Source organism: Canis lupus, chromosome 15 (genome assembly GCF_011100685.1).
Source record: "Canis lupus familiaris isolate Mischka breed German Shepherd chromosome 15, alternate assembly UU_Cfam_GSD_1.0, whole genome shotgun sequence".
NCBI lineage: Eukaryota > Metazoa > Chordata > Mammalia > Carnivora > Canidae > Canis > Canis lupus.
The window spans coordinates 36,736,655-36,760,105 of NC_049236.1; the positions used below are offsets into that span (position 1 = coordinate 36,736,655).

The 23,451-nt window shown below is 35.2% G+C and overlaps 1 protein-coding gene across 14 annotated transcripts in view; it reads left to right on the forward strand.

Annotated features, from left to right (window-relative positions):
• The window catches only part of CFAP54 (cilia and flagella associated protein 54), a 297,401-nt gene that overhangs the window by 234,900 nt on the left and 39,050 nt on the right, over nt 1–23,451 (forward strand). For 13 of the 14 annotated variants that reach the window (XR_005370580.1, XR_005370581.1, XM_038558716.1 and 10 more), the window contains 3 exons: nt 5,338–5,511; nt 6,855–7,075; nt 10,933–11,100. Coding sequence is in view for 11 of the 14 variants with exons in the window: in XM_038558716.1 (XP_038414644.1) it covers nt 5,338–5,511; nt 6,855–7,075; nt 10,933–11,100 (563 nt within the window). In the remaining 3 variants the exon portion in view is untranslated. Of the gene's footprint in view, nt 1–5,337; nt 5,512–6,854; nt 7,076–10,932; nt 11,101–20,458; nt 20,643–23,451 lie in introns of all 14 variants that reach the window. The other variant, XR_005370582.1, reaches the window with a different exon arrangement.

The following is a 23,451-nucleotide window of genomic DNA, read 5'->3' on the forward strand; positions in this document are numbered from 1 at the left end:
GCTATTTTAAGAGCCTTTTCAGATAATTGTAGATAGTTTTCTTTGGTACCAAACCAACAGTGGTAGTTTCTTGAAGGTTAGTTCCATTGTAGACCATGAAACAATATCATTGAACTTGTACTCTGTTAAAATAAAAATACATTAAAATACATTGGTCTTTCAGTCTGAATGGATCTTTTACTCATGCATGATTTTGTAATATCATGCATCAGATATTTGGAAAATAGTGACTCCCTGGATTATGCAGGACTTCTGGATGTTGGTACAATTCACTGGACAATTTTTAAAATATCAAAATTTTAAAATACCACCACCATTCTTATCAGAAAAGTCTCAGTATTGGAAGCCAATGGTGGCATACACAAATTTTCCAAAAGTCTAAATTTTTACTGAAAAATCTGGAGTTTATCAATGGCAGTATATACTGTCAGTTATTTTCCTTGAAGGCCTGTTACTTTATGGAAAATGTTTGCCATAGACCTAAGCCTGAAAACACTTAGTTTGTCTTCTCAGTTGTCCTTTTATGTAAAAAATGGTGTTCCGTGGTATGAGGTAGGGAGAGGTATGGGGAGCAGTGTATTCCATTTGCAACTTCATCACAGAAGTGCTTTTCTTTAAGACAGCCATCATGTATTTCCTTATTTTTTAAAGTTAAATTCAAGTTAGTTAACATAATAGTGTAGGATTGGTTTCAGGAGTAGAATTTAGTGATTCATCACCTATGTGTAACTGCAGTGCTCATCATAACAAGTGCCCTTCTTAATGCCCATCACCCATCTAGCTCATCTCCTTACCCAACCCCCCTCCTCATCAGCAACCCTCTGTTTTTTCTCTATAGTTAAGAGTCTCTTATGGTTTGCCTCACTCTCTGTTTTTATCTTATTTTATTTTTCCTTCTTTCTTAAATTTCACATGAGTCAAACCGTATAATATTTTACTTTCTCTGACTTACTTTGCTTAGTATAATTCACACTAGTTCCATCCACATTGTTGTAAATGGCAAGATTACATTCTTTTTGATAGCTGAGTAGAAACATTTTATGTGTTCTTCCCATTTTATCAAAGAATATGAAAAAAGATGTATACTTGAGGGTCAGTAGTTAATAACTTTAACTTTACTGCTTCATCAGGGACATTCTTAAGTGAAACTGGCATTTTAATTAATTTATTCATTTTACTGCAAGTGCACGGCAATGGAGAATGCAAAAACAAAAACTAACTACTAGTGCAGTTTGATGTAAGTGCCTGCCTAGGTTCATGCTAAGGCACCATACTTTTATTTACCATTTCTTTTCGCCATCAATGCACACATCAACATGATTATTCCAGGATAAACGATGGGATTCAGAAAGACTATTTAATATTTTTCATATTTCACTTGAATTATTGCTAATCATTCACATACAAGATCTTCTTTCAGTAGTTGGTACTGATACTACTAGATAAATACAAGCAAAACAGTATGTCCAACAATGTCTGTAGATTTGAGCATTTGTAAGGAAAAAGTACAACTCTGCAGATGAATTATTAACTGAGTCTTCATGTTTGCAACTACATCTTTAATTCAACAAGTTATTTTATTATTGGAAAGTGCTACAATTTTGTTTACTGATTTTTCAACCAGGGGAAGCTATTGCAAACAGGACCTTTAGCTCTTAGACTTCAGGGTATATATTCAGCAATGTCAACTTGCTAGTTTCTAGGCTTTTGTGTGCTGATAACCTACTCTATATGATGCTTTGCTGACTTTATCATTTGTAGTTTGAAAAGCTGTAACAAATAATTTTTTTTTTTTACTTTAAAGAGCTCATCACATCCATGTGCAAAATGTATATGTATTTATTTTTCTTTAAACTCTGAACAATTGGTCTTAAGATGGCTGAACTTAACTGGCACCATAATACTGTTTTAAAAATATTCAACTCACAGTCAAGAAGTATACATTGCTATTTCTTTCTGCTTCCTTTGTATCCTATACCTGCTGACAACTATTTTGGGCACAATTCCATGCATCTTGTGCTTTGGGGTTTGAGCTTTTTCCCAATTTACTGAAAAAAGAATTTGTGTTTTTGTTACTTGCTTTTTGTGTTGTTTTGGGATGATTTCCAGGAGAAGGGGACATGCCAATACCATATGAACACCTTTGCTGGAAATCACCACAAAAATATTTTATTGTATTATAAATAGGATAAATCACACAAATTCCTGAAGATACAGCTTCATTCTATATCATAAATGTAATACCCATATAACCATCATGGGTCAAAAATGGAACAAATCCAGAACCCTAGAGGTCTACATCATGCCCCCTCTCAACCCCCCTTTTCCCCAGCTTTATTGAGATATAATTGACATAAGACATTGTGTACATTTAAGTACAGTGTGATGATTTATATATGTATACATTGTGGGATTATTATCACAATAGGGTTAGTCAGTACATCCTAACCTCCCTGCTTTCTGATTTCTAACAGATGGATTAGTTTTGCCAGCTTTTGATTTTTGTGTAAGTGAAATTATACAGTCTATACTATTTTGTATCTGTCTTCTTTTGTTCAACGTTATGTGTGTGGAGTTCACTCTTTGATGGACATAATAACAATTTATTATCCATTCTACTATTGATAAATATTTGGGGGTCATCAGGGATGATGCTTCTGTGAATACACTTGTATGTTACATTTTTATGCACAGATGTACACATTTTTATGTATATACCAAGGAGTAAAATTACTGGGTCATAAGTATATATAGTTTCAACTTAGCACTATCAAGAAGTTCTCCAAAGGAGTTTGAATTTAAATTTTACCTTGGTAACTAGAAAGGTGGGAACTATTATATATAGTATTGGCTTTTGCTTAGTCTTTTTTGGGAACTCCTTATTCAAGAATCATGCCCAGTTTTCTTGGGAGTTTTCTGTCTTTTTCTTAGAAATCTGGAGAAATTCTTTAAGTATTCTGGATATGACCATTTTGTAGATTATATGTATTGCAATTAATTTTATACCCTCTGTGCTTTGCCTTTTCATTCTGCTAGTGATATCTTTTGATTATACAAAGTTCATAATTTTAATGTTGTCCAGTTTATAAACCTTGTCTTTTATGGCTTATGCTTTTTGTATCCAGTTAGAAATCTTTTTCTATTCAAAAGTCACAAAGGTACCCTCCTATCTTTACCTTCCTTTTTTTTTTTTAATTTTTCACATTTAGATCTACAATCCACCTAGAATTTATTCTTGTATATGGTGTGAGGCTGAAGTCAAGATTTTTTCCATATGATATACAATTAACCCAGAGCCATGTATTAAAAAGACCAAAGACCTACTTTCTTCATAACATTGCAGTGTCACATCTGTTATAAATCAAGTGGCTAAATATGTGGAGTGAGAGAGAAAGGGAGAGGGAAAGGCAGAAAGAGAGCAAGAGAGAGAGAATCTTTATGTTCTTATATTTATTTCATTGCAGAAATAAATATAAGAATATTTTGCAAGACCATAAGGAAAGATAAGTGTTCACATTGAAAAGGCCTACTACTTTCCAAATTGAGAAGGCTTAGATGAAAAATGATATTTTAAATTACCACAAATGACAAGGAGTTCATTAAAAACATCACAGAATAGGGATCCCTGGGTGGCGCAGCGGTTTGGCGCCTGCATTTGGCCCAGGGCGCGATCCCGGAGACCCGGGATCGAATCCCACATCAGGCTCCCGGTGCATGGAACCTGCTTCTCCCTCTGCCTGTGTCTCTGCCTCTCTCTCTCTCTCTGTGACTATCATAAATAAATAAAAATTAAAAAAAAAAAGTAAAAAAAATCACAGAATAGAGAAGATGGTCAAACACAGAGGAATGAGCATTTGACTAGTATCAGCTTCTCCCCAGCAATGATGGATACTAGAAAACAATAGAAGGCCTTCCAAGTTTTAATGAAAAATGAATTTCAACCCAAATCATATATTTAGCTAAATAATCAATCAAGCATGAAGTCCCTGTAAGGACTCAAATGGTGTGTTTTGTGTTTTGTGTATGTGAACTTTTTAAAATAAGTTACTAGAAAATGTACCTCAGTACATAAATATTACAAAAAAGAAACAAGTATGTGAGATAGGAAAAAAAAAAGAAAAAAGAAAAGGAAGGAAAGAAGGAAGAATATAGAATTAGGGAGGGGTTTGCACAATATTCCAGAAGTACTGGGAATATTCTATTTGCTAAACTGGGTGGTAAGTACATGGGGATTCAACTTATTACTCAAGAAAACATACATAGGCCATTAACCATAAAAGATTCTATTCATCTTTCCTCCTTTCCTTCCCAGAGGCAACCACTATCCTAATAAAATGCTATATATTGTGTGCATGTGTACACATAAATAGTACAAAATATTGCATTGAGTTTTTTTTTTTCAAATTTAGACAAATGGTAGTATACTCTAGGTATCATCTGGAGCCTACTTGTTAGTTTGGTGTATGTTGTCAAGATCTATCCAGGATCTTTCCATGCCCATTTTAAAGACAAGAACATTAAAACCCAGGAAGTCAAAAGTCTAGAGAGACCTACAGTACAGAGAGGTTCACGCACTGGTGAGAAGTACATCAATAATTTGAACTGTGACACTACACTGTATACTTTCTGTCTTAGATCTAATTAATTCATTTTACATGCCATCAAATAAATAGACTTCTGTTTATTTTTCCTTTTTTTTTTGATATTACAATGGTGTCATGAATGTCTTCTACCAGAGTCCTCATACACTTTTATCACTTACATGAGTATCTGCATTTTTAATTGCATTAGATCCTGCCAAACTGCTTTCCCAAGAAGTTTGAACCAGTTTCTTCACATTATTATCAATTTTTCTTATTTTCAGATTTTAGTATCTATCAATTACTGATGGTTGGGAAATGGTATTTCCTTTTTAATTTGCATTTTTCTGATTTTAAGTGATGCTAACATTTTGGCTATTTGGGTCTCCTTTTCTATGAGTTGACTGTTGAAATTCTTTGTCCACTTTTCTGTTGGACTCCGACTTTTTCTTTATTGATTGGTGCAAGGTATTATATATATTTGAGAAAAATAATTCATACATGTTCTAAATATTTTTTCTCAGTCAATGGTTTGTCTTTTAACTTTGGTGTCTTTTTGTGTTACAAAAATGTTTTTAAATCATTAAATCCCATGTGGTCCAATGTGTCAGTCTTTCCTTTATGGACTGTGGTTTTTTGGTTTTGTTTGTTTGTTTGTTTGTTTGTTTGTTTTATACATGGTTATTTTTCAGGGGAAGCATAGTATTTATCTTACAAACTTTTTTTGCTTACTGTTATTATTATTTTTCACTTTCAGATAACTACCAAGTGGTCTTCCAGACTGCCTATACAGTCTCTTGTCAAAGTGAAGGCGTGTGTGACAGCACAGATGCTAGAAAAAAAACTCAGACTAAAGTGGATATTACATGGATTCTTCTACTGCGCTACTATATTCATCTGCAAAGGATTAATAATATGAGCAAACTTCTAGGTAGATTTTTGATATGTTAAGAACACATTCTTTTCCATTTCTTGTTTAAGTCAAGCTTCTTATTTAGAATTGTAAAATGCTTTTGACATCTTTTGGAATGAATTCTTATGAGAATGTGGAAATTTCAGGGGTTCTTGAGATACACAGATCTTTGGGTAGAATAGTATTGCAACATAACTGACTTCCTTTGGCATTCTATATATTTTATTTCATGTATTTAAAAATATTATTGTATAGATTTATCCAGAGGCTTCCCAAGACAGCCACTCCATTGAGTTGTTTTGTTTTGTTTAGTTTTTTGTTGTATTATTAATGTTGTCTGAAGAACATTCAGAAAAACTGATATAGTCTGCCTCACATCAGTCCTTCTTGTATTTGTGCCAATGTATGTTGTGTTTTATCTGTGCACATAAAATTGGTGATTTCATGTTATTCATTACTGCAAATAGTCGGAAAAGACAGTTTGACCCATGTCAGGGCCCAGTGGAGAAACCAGCCAGAGCGACTAAGCACAGCTACGAGGTGTTAGCAGTGGGATAGACAAGCCTCAGAAAGGTGTCAGGTGTAAAAGGTACATTATGAAAAAGGCAAGAATAAAAGAAGTTCAATGGCAAAGGATGTGGACATGAGCCAGTACAGCACACTCTGGCAGTGCCTGCCCCACAGCAACTCAGCTCACCTTTGAATTCACCTGCTGGCACTTGACATGTCACACACCCACATTTTACTCCTTTTCTGCTCTGGGCTCTTCCTGAAACTACTGAGACTTACTCAGCCCACTGTCAGGACAGCCCAAAGTGCCAGGGATTCCACACATACTAATGAGGTAGGGAACCGTAGAAAACATTCCACCTTCCCGGTCCCAGATGATTCTACAGGTGATTTTCCAGAAGGTCCTCAGCAGGACTGAGCCTTTCTTGTCCAAAGCTGCAGCCCACCCATTAACTCACTTTCATTGGCTCTTTTCTCCATCACACTTTGTTCCTTCTCTCACTTACGCTCCTAAAGATCACTTTTCAAATAAATTACCTGCATCTAAATTCTTGCTTTAAGATCTTTGTTGGGATGAGTCCCAGATAAGATGACTACATAGAATATTTTGCATTGTCAAGACTTAAAGCTTAAAGCAATATTCTCATATCCTTCTGAAATTTTCTTTCATTCCTGGGGCAAGAAGCAATTCCATGAGTGTATAAGCTTAAAAAATGGAGGAATTACACTGACAGACACTAGCTGAAGTGGTGTGAATTACAGCGATAGCAGTTAATGAGCAAATATCAACAATACTGAGACTGTTCTGTTACCTAACATGATTCTAAATTAAGGTATTTTTCTTCCCTAAGCATCTCCAAAGCCAGGATCTGGAATTTCTTTGCCAGATGACACACTTCTCACATCCCTTTTCAACTCTGGGCTGATTTTACGCCAAAAAGAAATGCATTTTTTCCTTAAAAGATTTTTACAGCTGTATTCTTCCTCCTGTATTGATGAATTTCCAAAAGAACTATGTCAAGGATTGGAAAACTCTGGTTTTTCAGAAAAAATCTTATATGACTCAGTCAAGGTACTGTTTCCAAACATTATATATTTTTATAAAACTTCTTATAACCAGTATATTTCTGAAGGAAGCACATTTGAGAAAACTCAAGTGGACATAGTATATTATAAATTTCCAATATGTATTTATGAAATGAAAAAATCAAGTCATTTCCATTGAATTCTTTCCAAACAAACAAACAAACAAACAAAAAATCAGTCCTTTATTTTCAATTATCTTGATTTTGGAATCCATCATATAGTGCTTTCATTGTTATGATTATAGACTTGTCCATACCAGACTTGGCCATATTTCATATCCTAGAGAAGTGACCTGAAAATGTGACTTCTTCCAAATTGAGAAATTTTGGTTATCTTATCCTGCTAGATTGTTGGGTAGATAATAATATTTTTTAAAAAATCATTCTTTTGAGCAAAAGAGTGAGGTAACTTAATAAATTGTGATTTTAAAAAGCAGTGGAAGATCTATTTAAGATATTTAAGATATTTAAGAATTCATTTAAATGTGATTCTTAGGGTTATGGAGTTGTTCTCAGGGCAGTGTATTAGAACCCACATGGGAGGATTTTTGAATTAGTTCCCAGATACTAGGGATGAGCACACCCAATATTCAACATCCCTCTTTCTTGCCCACATTATAAGTCATTTGAGAAATAAAGAGTTTAAGAGTTTGGGATTAAAAAATTACCCACCCTTATGAGTCATAATGTTGACCTTGCAGGATATTATTTATATTTACTGGTAAATGGTCTTCCTGAAAGCAAACAGCAAATGGACAGATTTTACCAATCCGGTTGTGTTTGTTTTTTTGTTTGTTTGGTTTGGTCATTACAGGCCCCCTTAAAATCTGTATGGATACAGACCCCTTTAAAATCTGTCTCATGAAGAAGTAGAGGATAGTCACTCCCTACAAAGAGAACACTCACTCCCTACAAACCATTCTCTTTCTTTTCCAAGAAGAAACAGCATAGCTATACATATCCAACATTTTTCCCCCCAAATTCACCAATCAAGTAGCTCTCCAGGGGAAGGGAGTGAAAGGAAGCAGAAAGGCCAGTAATGTACTATGAATGTCTGGCACTCTGTAGGGTAGTAAGCAGCAGGAATGGGGTAAAATCATTTCCATCTAACACCAGATCCCGATTCACCCCTCCAGAAATTCTGACTACTTTTGGGGATAACTGCCATGTGTTGCAGATGCCTCAGAAATTCTGGCCTAGGAGGCAGAGAATGAGAAGGTGGAGAATTATAGTTTTAGTGAATGTATTCTTGTGATTATTTTGTATGAGTCTGGAAACTAATAGGTGTGATTTCTTAAATACTGTTCTGACAAGAACTCTACTTGAGTATTTTAGGATTAAGGGCAGCCTAGCATTACCCATTTCCTAAGCATGATGTTCCAAATGTAGAACCTTGAATGCATTGTAAATATATGTGACATTTCTAATGGCAGCAGCGTTATCAAAGATTGTTGTACTCTGTTTGCTCTTTAAAAAAAAAAAATAATTAGTGTAACACTCTCCCAGAATAATCAGCTCTAGAGATCACTGTCACTTGTCTGACAGGTGCAAGCCACCTCATCATGTGTTCGTTTCACTGGGGTAGACAGCTAATGAGCATAGAGCCTTTTGGATTTTTTTTTTAAATAAACTGCAAGCTTGGCTGATTTTTATAATAACGTTTTTGAGCTTTTAATCACTCAGGAGGCTATTTCAATCAAATTCTTTCTATAATTTGATACTTAATCCTGCTTTTCCTCCACAAAGAAGTAGATGTCTTTCCAGAGCGGTCATTGCTAGGTGCCAGGCTCATCAGTGTGTGCGTCTGCATATTGTTAGGTCTATTGAAGCTCTGTCATGGAAAAACAAAGGTGCCAAACAAATTACATTAAAAATTCCAAGAAAAAAAGATATGATTAAAATTATGCACAATGCTGGGTTATTCATGTTTAGACTGTGTTGTAAGGTCAAATAATTGACTAGTATAAAGTGATTTGTTGTTTATAGGACTGTGGCAAACAAGACTTCTCCTGGTAGGACTGTTATTTCATTTATTTCAAAGAATAAATCAAACATATCGAAAATATTCAGTGTATAGTCCATCAATTAGCATATATACTTAATTTCATTAGTGATTGGAGTTTATGTTTTTTTAAAGATAATGGAAATTAATGTCTATTTTGATACTGACTTGTTACAATTTAGCATTCTTAGACCGTCATGTTAGTAAATGCTGTATACATTGAAATAGTAAATCTTTTCCTTATTTTTTTCTTCTTAGTTATTAAACATGAGTTCTTTGCTAAAATAGTTGTCAGAACCTCTGAAAGGCACTCAGATATGAAAAAATATGAGAAATTATTTTTTGAATTGATTATTTACCTGATTTTTTTTTTATTTACCTGATTTTTTGGTGAACTGCCTGACAGAATTAATCTTTGTTGAGCACTTTAAATGATTATTTAAACCTAATGATCTTGTTCATTGTTTATTTTGCTCATGCTTTTTATATCATAGTGCTAATAAATGAGGATTCTGGCTTATATACTTTTATAATGATAGTCTCTAGATATTTTTGGAAAGTTTTCTTCTTTAATATTACCTTTCAGTCATGACATATTTTTTCTTTAATCAGTAGACAACTTGAAAGGTCAGTGTCTTTATTTCTCTTTTTATTTTATTTTGAAGACTCTCATTGACAGTGTTATATTATATCTTGAATAAGCTCAGAAATAGTGGAAGGTACAAAGCCTTACAGAAATGCCAGGCATTTTTTACTGGCTACTTCAATGTTCCCCTTCATCAAACCTTAAGATAACCTTAGATGTCAAAAGTTCCATGGAAGAATTGCTTCCCAGATACCATGCTATAATCTTGGGAATTACAACAAGTTAATTTTGAAAATAGTTTGCACTCCATTAAAGAAGGTTCTTTTCAGATTTGAGGTATTATTATCACTATTATTATCTCTCTGGCTAGACTGTTATTTTTTGGGCAGCAACCATGCTTTGCTTTCTCAGCTACTTTTAAAAAACTAAATAATTTATGAAATTTCCAGTTGCATTCTACACTTTATGTTCCCTGAAAATTTCTGATTCAGGGACCTGGTTGCATCAAAGCTAGGCCCAGATTCACCAAGATTGAATTTACAAATCAGCCATGTTCATGTAAAGAGGGAATGAGAGCAATTGATTTTAATATTTTCAGCAAAAACTGTGTCTTATTTTGAATATGACACTGACAAAAATGCTGGTGGAAAGTAGATATTATTTAAAATCGTATCTTCAGTTCATTTACCATAGAATAAACAAGAAAAAAAGTAGATGTTTCCAGTGACCTGAGGTGGTCTTAAGACTGAAAGGATACCATTGACATTTTCCTCTCTAGATCTTTACTTTGGGAGAGTCACCAAACTGGATGACATTTGTTGAGTCCCATAGTTGTCGTTTGTTTTTTGGTTTTTTGTTTTTGTTTTTGTTTTTTTGTTTTGCTTTTTAAAAAAATCTGTTTATTTATTTGAGAGAGAGAGAGAGAATCTCAAGCAGACTCTGCACATAGTGCAGAGCTTATTGTGGAGCTTGATCTCACAACCCTGAGATCAGAACCTGAACTGAAACCCAGAGGTGGACACTTAACTAACTGCACCACCCAGGCACCCTGAGTCCCATGGGTTTGGAAGCATATTTTTTGTAGGAGAATCTTCTCTGATAACTGGGGACAGTTTTATAAGCTACACCCATAAAACAAAGACAGTTCCCAGAGTATTATAATGTAGCCAATACTGAATGGATATTGAGTGAATGTTTTAGATATTGAATGGATTTATTTATTACCAGCAATTAAATTGTTTTTTATTTTTCCCTAGTTATGTCATGGCAGTTCTCTACACTCCGATTTATCATTAAAGCTCTCTACCGGCCCATCTTCTGCAGATGTGCCATCAGATATGAAGATACAAGATTTAAACAAAGAACTTTGCTTTCAGTGGTACATTCCCCCTCTAGAAAGACCTCCAAAGGACACAGAACCTCTGGTATGTAATATAATCACAAAGCTAAATCCTATATTTAAATATAAAGTTTAACTTGACCATTATAACTTGAAAATAGAGAATACCCCCCCTTGTCATATAGGTGAGAATATACAGCAATTTAGAGCCTATATTGTCTAGTAGAATAAATCTGAAAATAACTAAGAAATCAGGAAAAGTCTAACTTGAGTTGATCATTTTTCCTTTTTCCTAATCTTTAAGGGAAACTTTCTAATGTGTCACCATAATATATGATCTTTAACTTTTGTTTTGCAGCCATTCTTTTTCACATTAAGGAAGTTATTTTCTATTGTCCACTTGCTAAGAAATTTTATCAGAATCTTTTGCTGTGTCTTTAAGATGATTTTAGAATTTTTAAATATACTAATTGATCTCAGTTTAAATGTTAAATCAATCTTGTATTCTTTTTTTTTTAATTTTTATTTATTTATGATAGTCACAGAGAGAGAGAGAGAGAGGGGGGCAGAGACATAGGCAGAGGGAGAAGCAGGCTCCACGCACCAGGAACCCGATGTGGGATTCGATCCTGGATCTCCAGGATCGCGCCCTGGGCCAAAGGCAGGCGCCAAACCGCTGCACCACCCAGGGATCCCCAATCTTGTATTCTTGAGATAAAGTCCAATTGGTCATGTATTAATTTTACTAGATTCAGTTTACTAATGTTTTGTATTGGGTTTTTGCCACTGTTTAAGAGTAATATTGGGTTACAAATTTTCATATTCATACTATCTTTGCCAGATATATTTTGTATCAAGATTTTGTTAGACTTATAAATTCATGATAAATATAATCATGTTTTTCTATTCTCTGGTACTCTGGTGACATTTCTGTAAGTTTGGAGTAAACTTTTCTCCTCAGATATTTGATAGGAACTCATCAGTAAAGCAATCTGACCTGTTTAATTTGTGAGAAAATAGAAAACTAGTAATATAATTCTCAATAGGTAGGGGCAGTTGTTAAGCACTAGTATTCATTTACTAGATACCAGACTTGGTATTAATTCTGATTGGGTCAATATCTGTTCTAATGGTTAGTGTCCATGTCAAACCAAGTATTAAATATTTTGACTATCACCCCTATTTATAGAACATTGGAGTTTTCTGTTTCTCCTTGAGTCAGGTTTGTTTAAATTGCTTTATCTAGGAATTTTTTCATTTTATTTAAAAATTTTATCATACTTTTAATCTCTCCAGTGTATTTATATTGAAGTGTCACTTTTTATTTCTTACATTGGTGGTTTATGTATTTTTTTCTTGGTCATTGTCACCAGAGCTTTCTCATTAATTAATCTTATTTCACTGATCTATATATCTTTCTTCTATTTTGTTTTTGTTTTGTTTTGTATTCTTTTTCTAACTGCTGACTTCTTGAGATAGATGTTTGGCTTAATATTCAGTCCTTTCTTCCCTAATGTATGCATTTTAAGACTGAGTTTTTCTAAACATTACTTTGGTTTCATCCCACAAGTCTTTATTATAGTATTATCAGTATTGTTCAGTTAAAATAGTTTTAAAATTTTAGTTATGATATATTCTTTGACTCATGGGCCATTTCAACATGTGTTTTTTACATTCCAAATTACACAGAACTTGTATATATTCTTATATATATTCTATATATTATATTAGAAAGTTATCTTTTATTTTTTATTCTTAGATTATGTTGTTCTGTGATAATAAAAAAATGCTCTACATGATTGATATTGTTCAAACCTGCTTTTTTTCTCCAGGGAAAGATTTATTATATAAATATTCCATTGCTCTTAAAAAGAATGTGCAGTCCTCGGTCACCGGGGCAGTGTTCATATATATATATGAATATATATATTATATATTTATATATATATATAATATATATCCAATAGGTCAGTTGGTTAGTCTTGTTCAAACCCCTTTTCTTGTTTACCTTTAATTTTTAAAAATCAGTTATTAAAAGAAGTATATTTAAATCTCTTGTAGTGATTCTCATTGTTTAGTCTTTCCTTTACTTCTGTCAAATTTTGTTTTACATAATTTAGTTTTACATAATTTGCAACTGTGTTCTGACTGTGCAGTCAGTTTAACTCTGTATCTTCTTGGTGAACTGAGCATTTTATCATTTTGATATGACTCGTGGCCTTTTTGTAATAATGTTTTACCCTCATAAAGTCTGCCTTGTTTGATATTACTATATTACTATAGGAAAATGACTTTCTTGTGGTTATTTTCACACTATATCTTTTTCCAACCTTTTGCTTTCAACCCTTTTGTGTTCTTGCATTTTAATTGTTTTTACCAAAGACATGCACTTGAATATTTTCAAATATAGTCTGACATTATATGTTGACTGGGGAATTTAATACATTTACATTTAATGTAAATGCTAATAGATTTGGTTTTAAATCTGTCATGTTATTTTGTGTTTTTACTTGTCTCAGCTCTTCCGTTTTTCTCTTTTCCCTTCTTTTGGATTATTTTTATCATCTGTTTTTCATCTATGAGTTTTGAAATTATACACTTTTTTCAGTGCTTTTAGTGGTTACCTTCAGGACAACCTACATACTTATCAAAGCCTAAAGTTAATGAATATCTTTTTACCTTTAATGACTTCTATGATATTACTGTACATTTTCTTTATTAACTCAAAATAATAGTTTTAATTGCTTTATACAAGAGTTATTTCATTTAGAATTTTCTCTGTTTTTACTGTAGTTTTTGTTTTGTTGTTTTTTTACCCCATCTTGCATTTTTGACATTTTATCCAGGATCACTTATTTCTGTTGAAGTATATACTTTGGGATTTCCTTTGGTGAGGATCTTCTAGAGGCAAACACTCAATTTCTGTTTGTCTGACAAGTGTCATTATTTTACATTTATTTGTGAAATAAATTTTTATGGAGTAAATAATTTAAGATTGGAAGTTATTTTATTTCATTGAAAATATCATCTCATTTCCATTGTTGCTGTTGGGAGACTAACTTTTATTGCTTTAAAGTATTGAATTCTTTCACTAGCAGCTTTTGAAATTTTCTCTTTGACTTTGTAAAATTTTACTGGGAATGGCTTTGTTTTTATTTATTTTGCTTATATTAGTGTAGCGGTTAAGAACACAGACTCTAGAGCCAAATTACATGGGTTGGAATCCCAGCTCTGTCACTTAATAATTTTGTGTTCTTCAGTAGATTAGTTAACTTTCTTGTATCATAGTTACCCTCCTCTGTAATTAGAGATATTTTGGGTAGGGGCTTCTAGGTGGCTTACTTGGTTAAGCATCTGCCTTTGGCTCAAGTCATGATCCCAAAGTCAGCCTCACATTGTTGTCAGCGGGCTCTCTGCTCAGTAGGGAGTCTGCTTCTCTCTCTCTCTCCCTCTGCCTCTCTCCCCAACTCATGTTTTCTCTCTCACACAAATAAATGAATAAAATCTTAAGAAAAAAAGAGAGAAAGAGAGACAATTGGGTAAATGTCTAGCCTCAATAAATAATAGTTGGCATTTATTATTATCTGAAATTATTTTAAAATTATTATACTGTTTTAAAGTTTAATAACTTCAAATATACATGTAATACACCTGTTAAACATTATTTAAAGTCTTCTTTTAAAGTTTAGCAACAAAAATAAAAAAATAAAGTTTAGCAACAGTATCTTCTTATAGATACTTTAGCTGCCAACATTGTATAGAAAAGAGAGTAAACTGTGCCTTACCAGCAAAATTTAAATGCATAGCATATACGGAAAAAAACCTTAGTTTGCTTCTAAGTGCCCTTCATAAATTCATATCACATATATCACTCCTTGTTTTAATGTTTATTATTATCTTTTTCTAACTCTGTGTCTTTATCCGTATCTATATCCATATGCATGGAAAGACCTTTGCACTAGCGCTAATTGGGGAGCAGGAGGAAATGGAGGCAAGTATTTAGAAGCAGTTTAATATCAATCCCCAAACAATTGGAGAAAGAACAGTGATTCGCATTCTAGGAGAATCTCTATGAGAGGTCAAGCTTTAAAAAATGGAACAGTTGGTCACCACAGCCATTTGCAGAGGGACCTCCCACCATAGCATTCCTTTGATTGCTGCTCTCTCTAAGAAGAGCCTCAGGCTTTTCCCCATAAAACAATTGCCATATAGTTTTGCCCTATTCAGCATTTTCTTTGCTTTTAGCCTTCTGCATTGGTCTACTCTTGAATTTTCCAGCTCTTGAGTGCTGTCCCCTCTAGCCGCGCCTCTGGTAGCTTCTGTTGCTCCTTGACCCATGTGACCCTGTCAGATTGTGAAGCCTCCTGGGCTTACCTCTCTTTGCTCTCAAGCACACTTCTCCCATTGGTCTCTTCATTCAGCCTCTTTAGGCTGGTAACCTGCTGCTAACTCTTGGTCAATTATATCTCTTTTTACTCATACAAAAAGAGGAACTTTAACATATCACTCCCCAGGAATATTTAAAGCTATTTCTTACATTTTGAAAGTACTCTCCTTCCCACACTTTCCACATCAAACTTTTGCCAGATATTCTATATACATTTAAAAATAATAAATCTGCATAGTCTCTTTTGGGGAATTTAGTAATGTAGTTTTCAATTTGTGGATCCAAAAATACTAATGGACCATGGAATCAATATTGTGTGGGTCTTGAGTAGTATTTTTTTTTAAAGAAATTAAAACAAGAAAAAAAATGTTTACTGAAGTTTTTGTTTCACGATGTTGTCAAAAAGAAAATTTCTCAGATTAATTGATTTTCAGTGTATGTCAGAATTTATTTACTTGCTGGCAAGAGAAACAACCAAGTGATAAAAGAGTATATCCATGCAGGGAGGGTATGGGTACAGAAGGATTACATACTTGGGAAATAGAATGTTTACCTAAGCAGCTAATTTTAAATAATAAGGAAGAAAAGTATGAAGTTCATTTTGCAAGCTCATACAAGTATCATATCCATATCAGTCTGAGACAGTGATCTGAGAAGTTAATGCTATGACTATATCTGTGGCTGATAGAGTAATAGGGTTTTATGCATCAAAGATTGTGTCTGACAGTTAACATGGAAGCATGAACTGGTGTCAGAGATTAAAAAGAGAGCACCAGCTAACAAATTATGATTTAAACAGATTGCTAGAGTGGTTTTCTTATGCCACAAGCAAAGACACAAGAACACACGGTTTTCCCGTTTCTTATTTCCCCTCTTTGGTAATAAATCTGTATGTATTGGGTCATGATAAAAGATGTAGTTGCTGACATAAATTTTAGTCAAAAAAATGGGAAATGGTGACTTGGATGGACTAGATATCCTCAGAGCTGAGATTCTATCTTTTCAGAAGATAACACTGAAATTTGTTTGATGATTTAAGTATTGGTGTATTTGAACATTTATCTGCTCATTATCTTAGGTGTTTAGTGTTGAGTTTTGTATTGAATAACTGGCTACAGCTCATAAAACTACAAGATAATAGCAATAGTGAATGTAAAACTTAGTATATTCTAGATACTTTGCTTATATTAACTTCACAACAACTCTGTGAAGTGGGTACTATCATCAGCCCCAATTTACAGAAGAGGAAATTAAGACACAGGACAGAGGAAAGCTAGCTGACAAGGAATCAGGATTAGAGAAATCTGATTCCAAGTCTGCACTCCTAAGCATGGTGCTTTGTTGAGTCCTCAGACAATGGTCCTGGCTGCAGGCACATCTAGCCTCTGGGCGGGATGATGATGAAAATTAATATCTGACCTAAGATGTTGGAGTTTCCAGGGACTTAGAGGGTTAACAATGCAAGTTAATATCCCTTGATTCACCTACTAAGTCCTCTTCAGTTAATCTAGTATCTGAAGCAGAAATGCTGGTAGGAGCTAAGGATGCTGGTGGCAGCAAAGCAGAAATCCTGGAACTAGGGATTTTGACATAAAATTTTTAGAATTTTCAAGGGCTAAATATTTCCATGCCACAATACTTTTGAGGGTTAAGTTTATAATATGGGAAAGTTTAACTTTAAGTATGGGGGTAGAAATTGTATTATCCTATTTAACAAGATAATCTTTAGAAGAATATAGTAGAACCACATATAAGCTCTTCACTGGAATTTTGTTATAAACTAAACATCTTTTGAAAAATTCCAGTATCTTCTAGAGACAGAAACTACAGAGGTTTCAAGGAGCAATCATTTTAATGAACCTCCTGGACACAAGCTTTAAAATTAGTTGTGAAGAATGGCTCAGAGATGCATAACTACAGCTCAGCTTAAAAAGGTGTAACTACAGCCAGAGGTTTGATGGCCCAGATTTGTCTTAAGAATATATCTTAGGACCTTCAGCTTTATTGTAACTCATCTTCTTGTTATTTTTAGCATCCAGAGTTCCCAGTATGTTGGGATTACAAGCCAGCCCAGGTTTTAAAATGAGACTTGAATTATGTTTATTACTTGATGAGACTCAAAGGGATGCAATTGGGAGCTAGCAGGGAGGAGGGGCAATAAAGAAGCAGTAATGGGGCCTTTCTTTTGGTCTATGAGACCTCATTTGGAGGGAATCAGACTGTTGCTAGGCTATTGCGTTAAGTGCAGCTAGACAGTCCAAGATACGGTATTTAGAGGCCACAGAAGATTTAGGCAGTCAAGCATGATCAAGTGCAAGGTGTCTGATCAAGCAAAGCACTGAAAATTAGGACTCCAAGTGTCAAGTGAAAACACAGAGTTGGATAGAACCAGAAAGGTTCTTGTAGATAGGTCTATTCAATGCAGAAATCCAGCCAGTCTGGGAACAAGAAATATGGAGCTAATGCTCTTTTCTGGAGATTTTTATGACCCTGGTTAGAGCTAGACTGTATTTCATAAGCAGGCTGTGCATTCAAGACAAGTTCAGTCCTATGTACTGAAGGAAGAATTGGGATTCCTAGGAAAACTATCAAGTCATAGTAAATTCAGAAGCTCAGTGTTGTCAGTGCAGATGTCAGGAGTGCTGAAACTCAGAGATCATACAGATGCACAGGGCTTCCCTCTGAGGGGCTCTGGATTCTAGGTCTTGTTGGCCAAGTGACTAATGAGAGCCTGGTGCTGCAGATGAGGCCCAAAATTACACCCTGCTTCTGGAGCTGGGGAAGACCAAAACTGCATAGAGGAGACAGGGACTGGCATCTGAGAATCAAAGACCAGAAGCACTGGCAGCTCCTGGAAACTCATTAGAAATGCAGAATCTTAGGTCTTACTCCAGATCCACTGAATCAGTATATGCATTTTATTAATATCTCCCAAATAATATATACACATTTAACTTTGAGAAGCACTGGGCTAGGCCAGGGCTACCAAAACACCCCACTCCAAGAAGCTACTGCATTGAGGCTTACACAGCTCCCACTGGAAAACTTCTCTGACTTCTCTTAGTACCACCCAAATAAAATTTCAGAAATGAAGAGAAACTAAGAGACTGTCTATTTGATGCCCTCATTTTACACATGAGGGAGCCAAGCCCCATGTAGGTAAAGTGACTTGACCAATGCCACAACTTATTAATGACAAAAATGGACATGGGGACCATAGTCTTCTAGTTCTTCATATGGATTTCTTTATAACATGCATATAACTTAGCTGCTTACTAACTAATTAATAAAACATTGATTGAGTACATACTCAATACATGTACATATGGCAGGCACTTTGTTAGGTGACTAAGATACCAAGGTGGGGAAGTAATGAATCAACTCCATCTAGTAGAGGAGGGGCTCTTTTTTCACCCATTGCAGGGCTGTAAGGGATTCTGCATTCAAGCCAATTTTAAATACAGTATTCCTCAATGTTTGTCAAGATCACATCACTTCTTTGCCATTGAAAAACAAGTCTTTGCAGAAGTGACTAAGGAGCATTGGAAATGTCGTCATTGGTGTATTGTGTCCTGCAGAATTCAATCCTGAGTATGTAAAGTGTTACAGGGTGACACTTATCCCTGAGGAGTGAGGACAATTTGGGAATAGAACTAAGCACATGGATTCAATGAGGACAGCCTGGGAAGTCATACAGGAAACTAGCTTGGGTTTAGTAGTGGGTCTTAAAGACTATGGAGAATTCTCCATAGAGGTACCAAGCAAGGGGGGGTGAGGAGCCAGGAGTGGGCATGATGGTCGCAACTACAGTAGTGATGCTCTAAGCACTTCACATTGACCCATTGAATCCTCACACGATCCAAGGGATGGGCATTACCACACTTCCATTTACAAATGAGGAATTAAAGGCACAACACTTTCATAATTTGCCCAGATCACACAGTGGTGGGAGCAAATTCAGGCATTCTGGCCCCAAAGCCCAGGCTCACAACAAATATGCAAGTGAGCTTAGTGTTCTGTTGTTCAACCACTGCCCTATTTTATCCAAGTCCATTTTGATTTCAGACTGTTAAACTTTGAATTCAGTTGTGATATACTCAGATAGAAAAGGCTTTAAAGTTGCATTTCAAAGCCATTGACAAGTGTCAGCCTGAGGAGGGAGAAAGTCATTTTCATTATCAGGGGTTAAATTTAAGTATGTTGTCTATTTAAATTTTTCCACTAATGTGCTTTGGGGAACTTCATTAGCTCTTAAAAGATGGAATGAAAATTTCAGAAATATAAAGATATTAATTAACATGAAGCAGGTGCTGCAAGCACTACTAAAAAGTCCAAGATGTCACTTCTGTCACAGGGATTTCATATGCTAGTTTGGGAGTCAAGGCTAACAAATACAAAACAACAGCAACACCATAAGACAGACTAATCTCTCTGGGACTCATTACATTTTCATTTCAGAAATGTTTCATCAAATTTACCATAGTTTGAAAAACCAAATTTAAAAGACTTTTAACGAATAAAAAGTATATTTCTTTGTCTAGCTGTCCACATCTCTGAATTCCACCATTAGATACAACTACTTTTAACTCTCAGCTGTCTCTGTTTGTTTAGGTTCCCCCCCCCCCCCGCCATATATCTACATTACATGCTCACATGATAATTCCTTGAGTTATCAAACTCACATACTACTGTGGAAGATGAAGGCTAATATCAACCTCTTTTCCCCCTCACATACATTCTCTCTTCCACACATTCTCTTAAATGAATTCTATCACAATTCTTAAACCAATAGCCAATGTTTACAACTATGTAAATATCACTCACAGCTGAACCAGATAAGGTACTATTTCCTTCCTTTCCATCTTCTAAAGAAAAAAAAAAAAAACCTGCTTTTTTTTTTTGTTGTTGTTGTTGTTTTGTTGTTGTTGTTTAACTTAGTGTTCTCTGTATTCTAAAATCTCTCATTCTTCCTAAACTTTCAGAGAACATACAGTTCTTCTCTGTATGGTCACACTCATCAACTTGTCTCTCATTATTTTATTGTCTTTGTTTTCAGAGATATTCTCCAAACTGGATTGATTGCTCTCCTGGCTCAGATACCAACATAAGAGCCCATTTGCCTTCCTTCTGAGAATTCCTTCATCTCTTTCTGAGATGGGTTCCCTGGGTCCCGTGTTTCTCTCTATCTTGACTTGCTCTCTTGTGTGGAATGAATACATCTTCCAGCTTCCCCAAAAACGGTGTGTTGGAGGTTCTGATTATTCAAAGGATATACCATATAATATATTCCACAAAGTATATTCATGGAAGATTTTGGTAAAGGATAAGGTGTGGCAGGATAAAGTAAGCAAAGATAACCATTAGAAAGATCCAAGATGCCCAGGAGCAGTTGCCAGGGTCCTTGCTCAGTTGCACAGGACACACTTCATCTACAGATCATAAGCACCAAAATATGGTAAGATATCTTGGTCTCAAGAGGGCTGATGTCTCATCTGAGGAAAAGTCTTTCATAACTCTGTTCATGTGGTCAAAACCATGCATAGGATCAGATTTAGTGATAGAAATGAAGAGAACAATAGAATGCAGATGCAAATCATCAATATGTATATTTTCTACCAAAATGCTGACAGGATGGCACAGGCTGCCTCCTGGTGCTTCAGAATCAAGGACAGGACTGCAGTAGTACATTTCATTCAGGTTTGGCCAAGGGCCAATACCATGACTACAGTCCCCTGAGGTGTGAACAGGTTGCAACAGATTGACCGAGATTGACCCTATGCTTACACAGAATAGAAAAGACCTTGAGTGTCCGACAGAAAGTCATCATTTTAATGCTGACTTCATTATTCTTTAGGCATAATTCTAAGTTGAAAATTATTTTCCCTAAAAACATGGGAGACATTGCTCCACTGTCTCTGGCAATCCTGCATTGCTGTTAAGTCTGCTCCTATTCTGATTCCTAGTTCTTTCTTTTGATTTTTTTTTCCTCTGGAAGCTCTGGGGATCTTTCTTTTGTCCCCCTTATTCTGAAATTCCATGATGAGCCTTGGTGTACCACTTTCATCCATTGTGCCCCTTTCAATCTGGAAAGTATAGCCTTTAGTTCAAGAAGAATATTTTTCTTTGATAATTTCCTCCCTCTGATTATCTCTATACCTTCTAGAATTATTATTCAAATATTGAATTTATCAATTTTTTCCTCCTCTTTTTTCCCCCTGTTACCTGTGTTTTAAGTTTAGGTTTACTTCTGGGGAGATATATATTCAACCTTATATTTCATATCTTTTGTTGATTACTCAGTTGTTGTGATCATATTTTTTTTTTTTTTTTTAGTTTTTAAGAGCTTTTTCTTGTTCTCTGTTCATTTTAACAGCACTGTGTTCTGGATTCACAGAGGAAATATTGTCTTTATTCTCTTTGAAGTTCTCAATTATGGTTTCATTGAAGTTTTTTTCTGCTCTCCATCTTATACCTGATTCTTCAAGTTCCTTTTTTTTATTAGTTTTGGTCTCTACCTTTCATTTCATGTCTAGTGACCCTTGGCTATTCATTCATATTTGAAGGTGCTAAAAAGTGTATCAGGTCAGACTTATTGATTTATAGACCTCATTGTAAGGTAACTGCAGGAGCCAGCAGTTTCATTGTAGGATGCTGAAATGTCAGTGCCCATAGGTCTTTTCTCTTTGTTTGGTCAGTTTCCTTAAAGAGGATGCTTTTCAATTTCTGTCTGGTTTCCTACATCACGGGCAGGGCCCGCAGTGGGGTAGGGGATGTCTCTTGTTGAGAACACAGGCTTTGACTTAATTCCAATGTTTTCTTTTCTTTTCTTTTTTTTTTTTTTTTTTAAGATTTATTTATTTATTTTACGAAGTGTGTGCTAGTGGTGGGAGAGTCTTAAGCAGACTCTGTGCTGAGCATACAGCCTGATGTGGAGCTTTATCCTACAACCCTGAGATGATGATCTGAGCTGAACCAAGAGTTGGACGCTTAACCAATTGAACCACCCAGGTGCCCCTCTAGTGTCTTCAGTTCAGCATCTCATTCCTGTACCTAACTCCCCTGAGGATAAGTCTCTGATTTAGCCTCGGCAGAGAGGAAAATGGAAGACATTTGGCCAGAGAGGAGTTAAGTGAAATGGGGAAATCTGGTTGCATGGGCTTGTCGAAGGGATAGGAGAGAGATTAAGATACCTGACGTCTCCAGTTCCTAAGCCTTTCCAGGGCTCTCCGTCATGCTCATTGTTGGCAACCCCTCCCAAGGCAGTCAGGACACAGCCTTTCCTTTTTTCTGAGTCACCCAGTGCTCTTCTGAGTACATTCTGTCGTTCAGCATGTTGCTAACACCTCCTGTCTCCTTTACCTTGTCTCTTCTTGTCTGTCTTTGTAGATTTATGCCTTTTTAAATGCATACTTTACTCTTATTTTAGTTTGACTATCAAGGAAGCAGAGATAAATGCATGTGCTTAATTAGTCAATTTTGACTGGCAGCTCTGGGCCTGAGTTTTTTTATATCTGAAGTGAGGGCCTTAGACAAGATCCTCTCTAAGGTTCTGTGAATCTCAAATTCTGTGAAGATGGCCATAAATAGGTACTAGAATATATGGAATTGCCTTTAAAGATTGTCAAAATGCAAACAACAGGGAAATTACCAGAGCATGAGTCATTAGTAGAAGTTCTACATTAGAAGTGGGGACCAAAATGCTGTGTGTAGGTTGAATAATGGAAAGAGGAAAGGAGAAGTGTAAATGATGCACAGAGCAGCTATGACCACTGGTGGGGAAAGTGCATATTGAGAAGTAATAAGAAACAAGGTTGGATAGTCACCAGGTACATATTTCCAATATACAGAGGGCCTTCGAAGACTGAGATTTAAACTTAATTGCAATAACAAATGATACCCTTCAAAAATAATATTATTATCAAATGGCATTTATTTTACATCATAAACTTCATACAATTCTCGTTCATATTATTCTTCTTGAAAGTGAATTGAGGGGGCACCTGGCTGGCTCAGTCTATAGAGCATGAGACTCTTTGGTCTCAGGGTTGT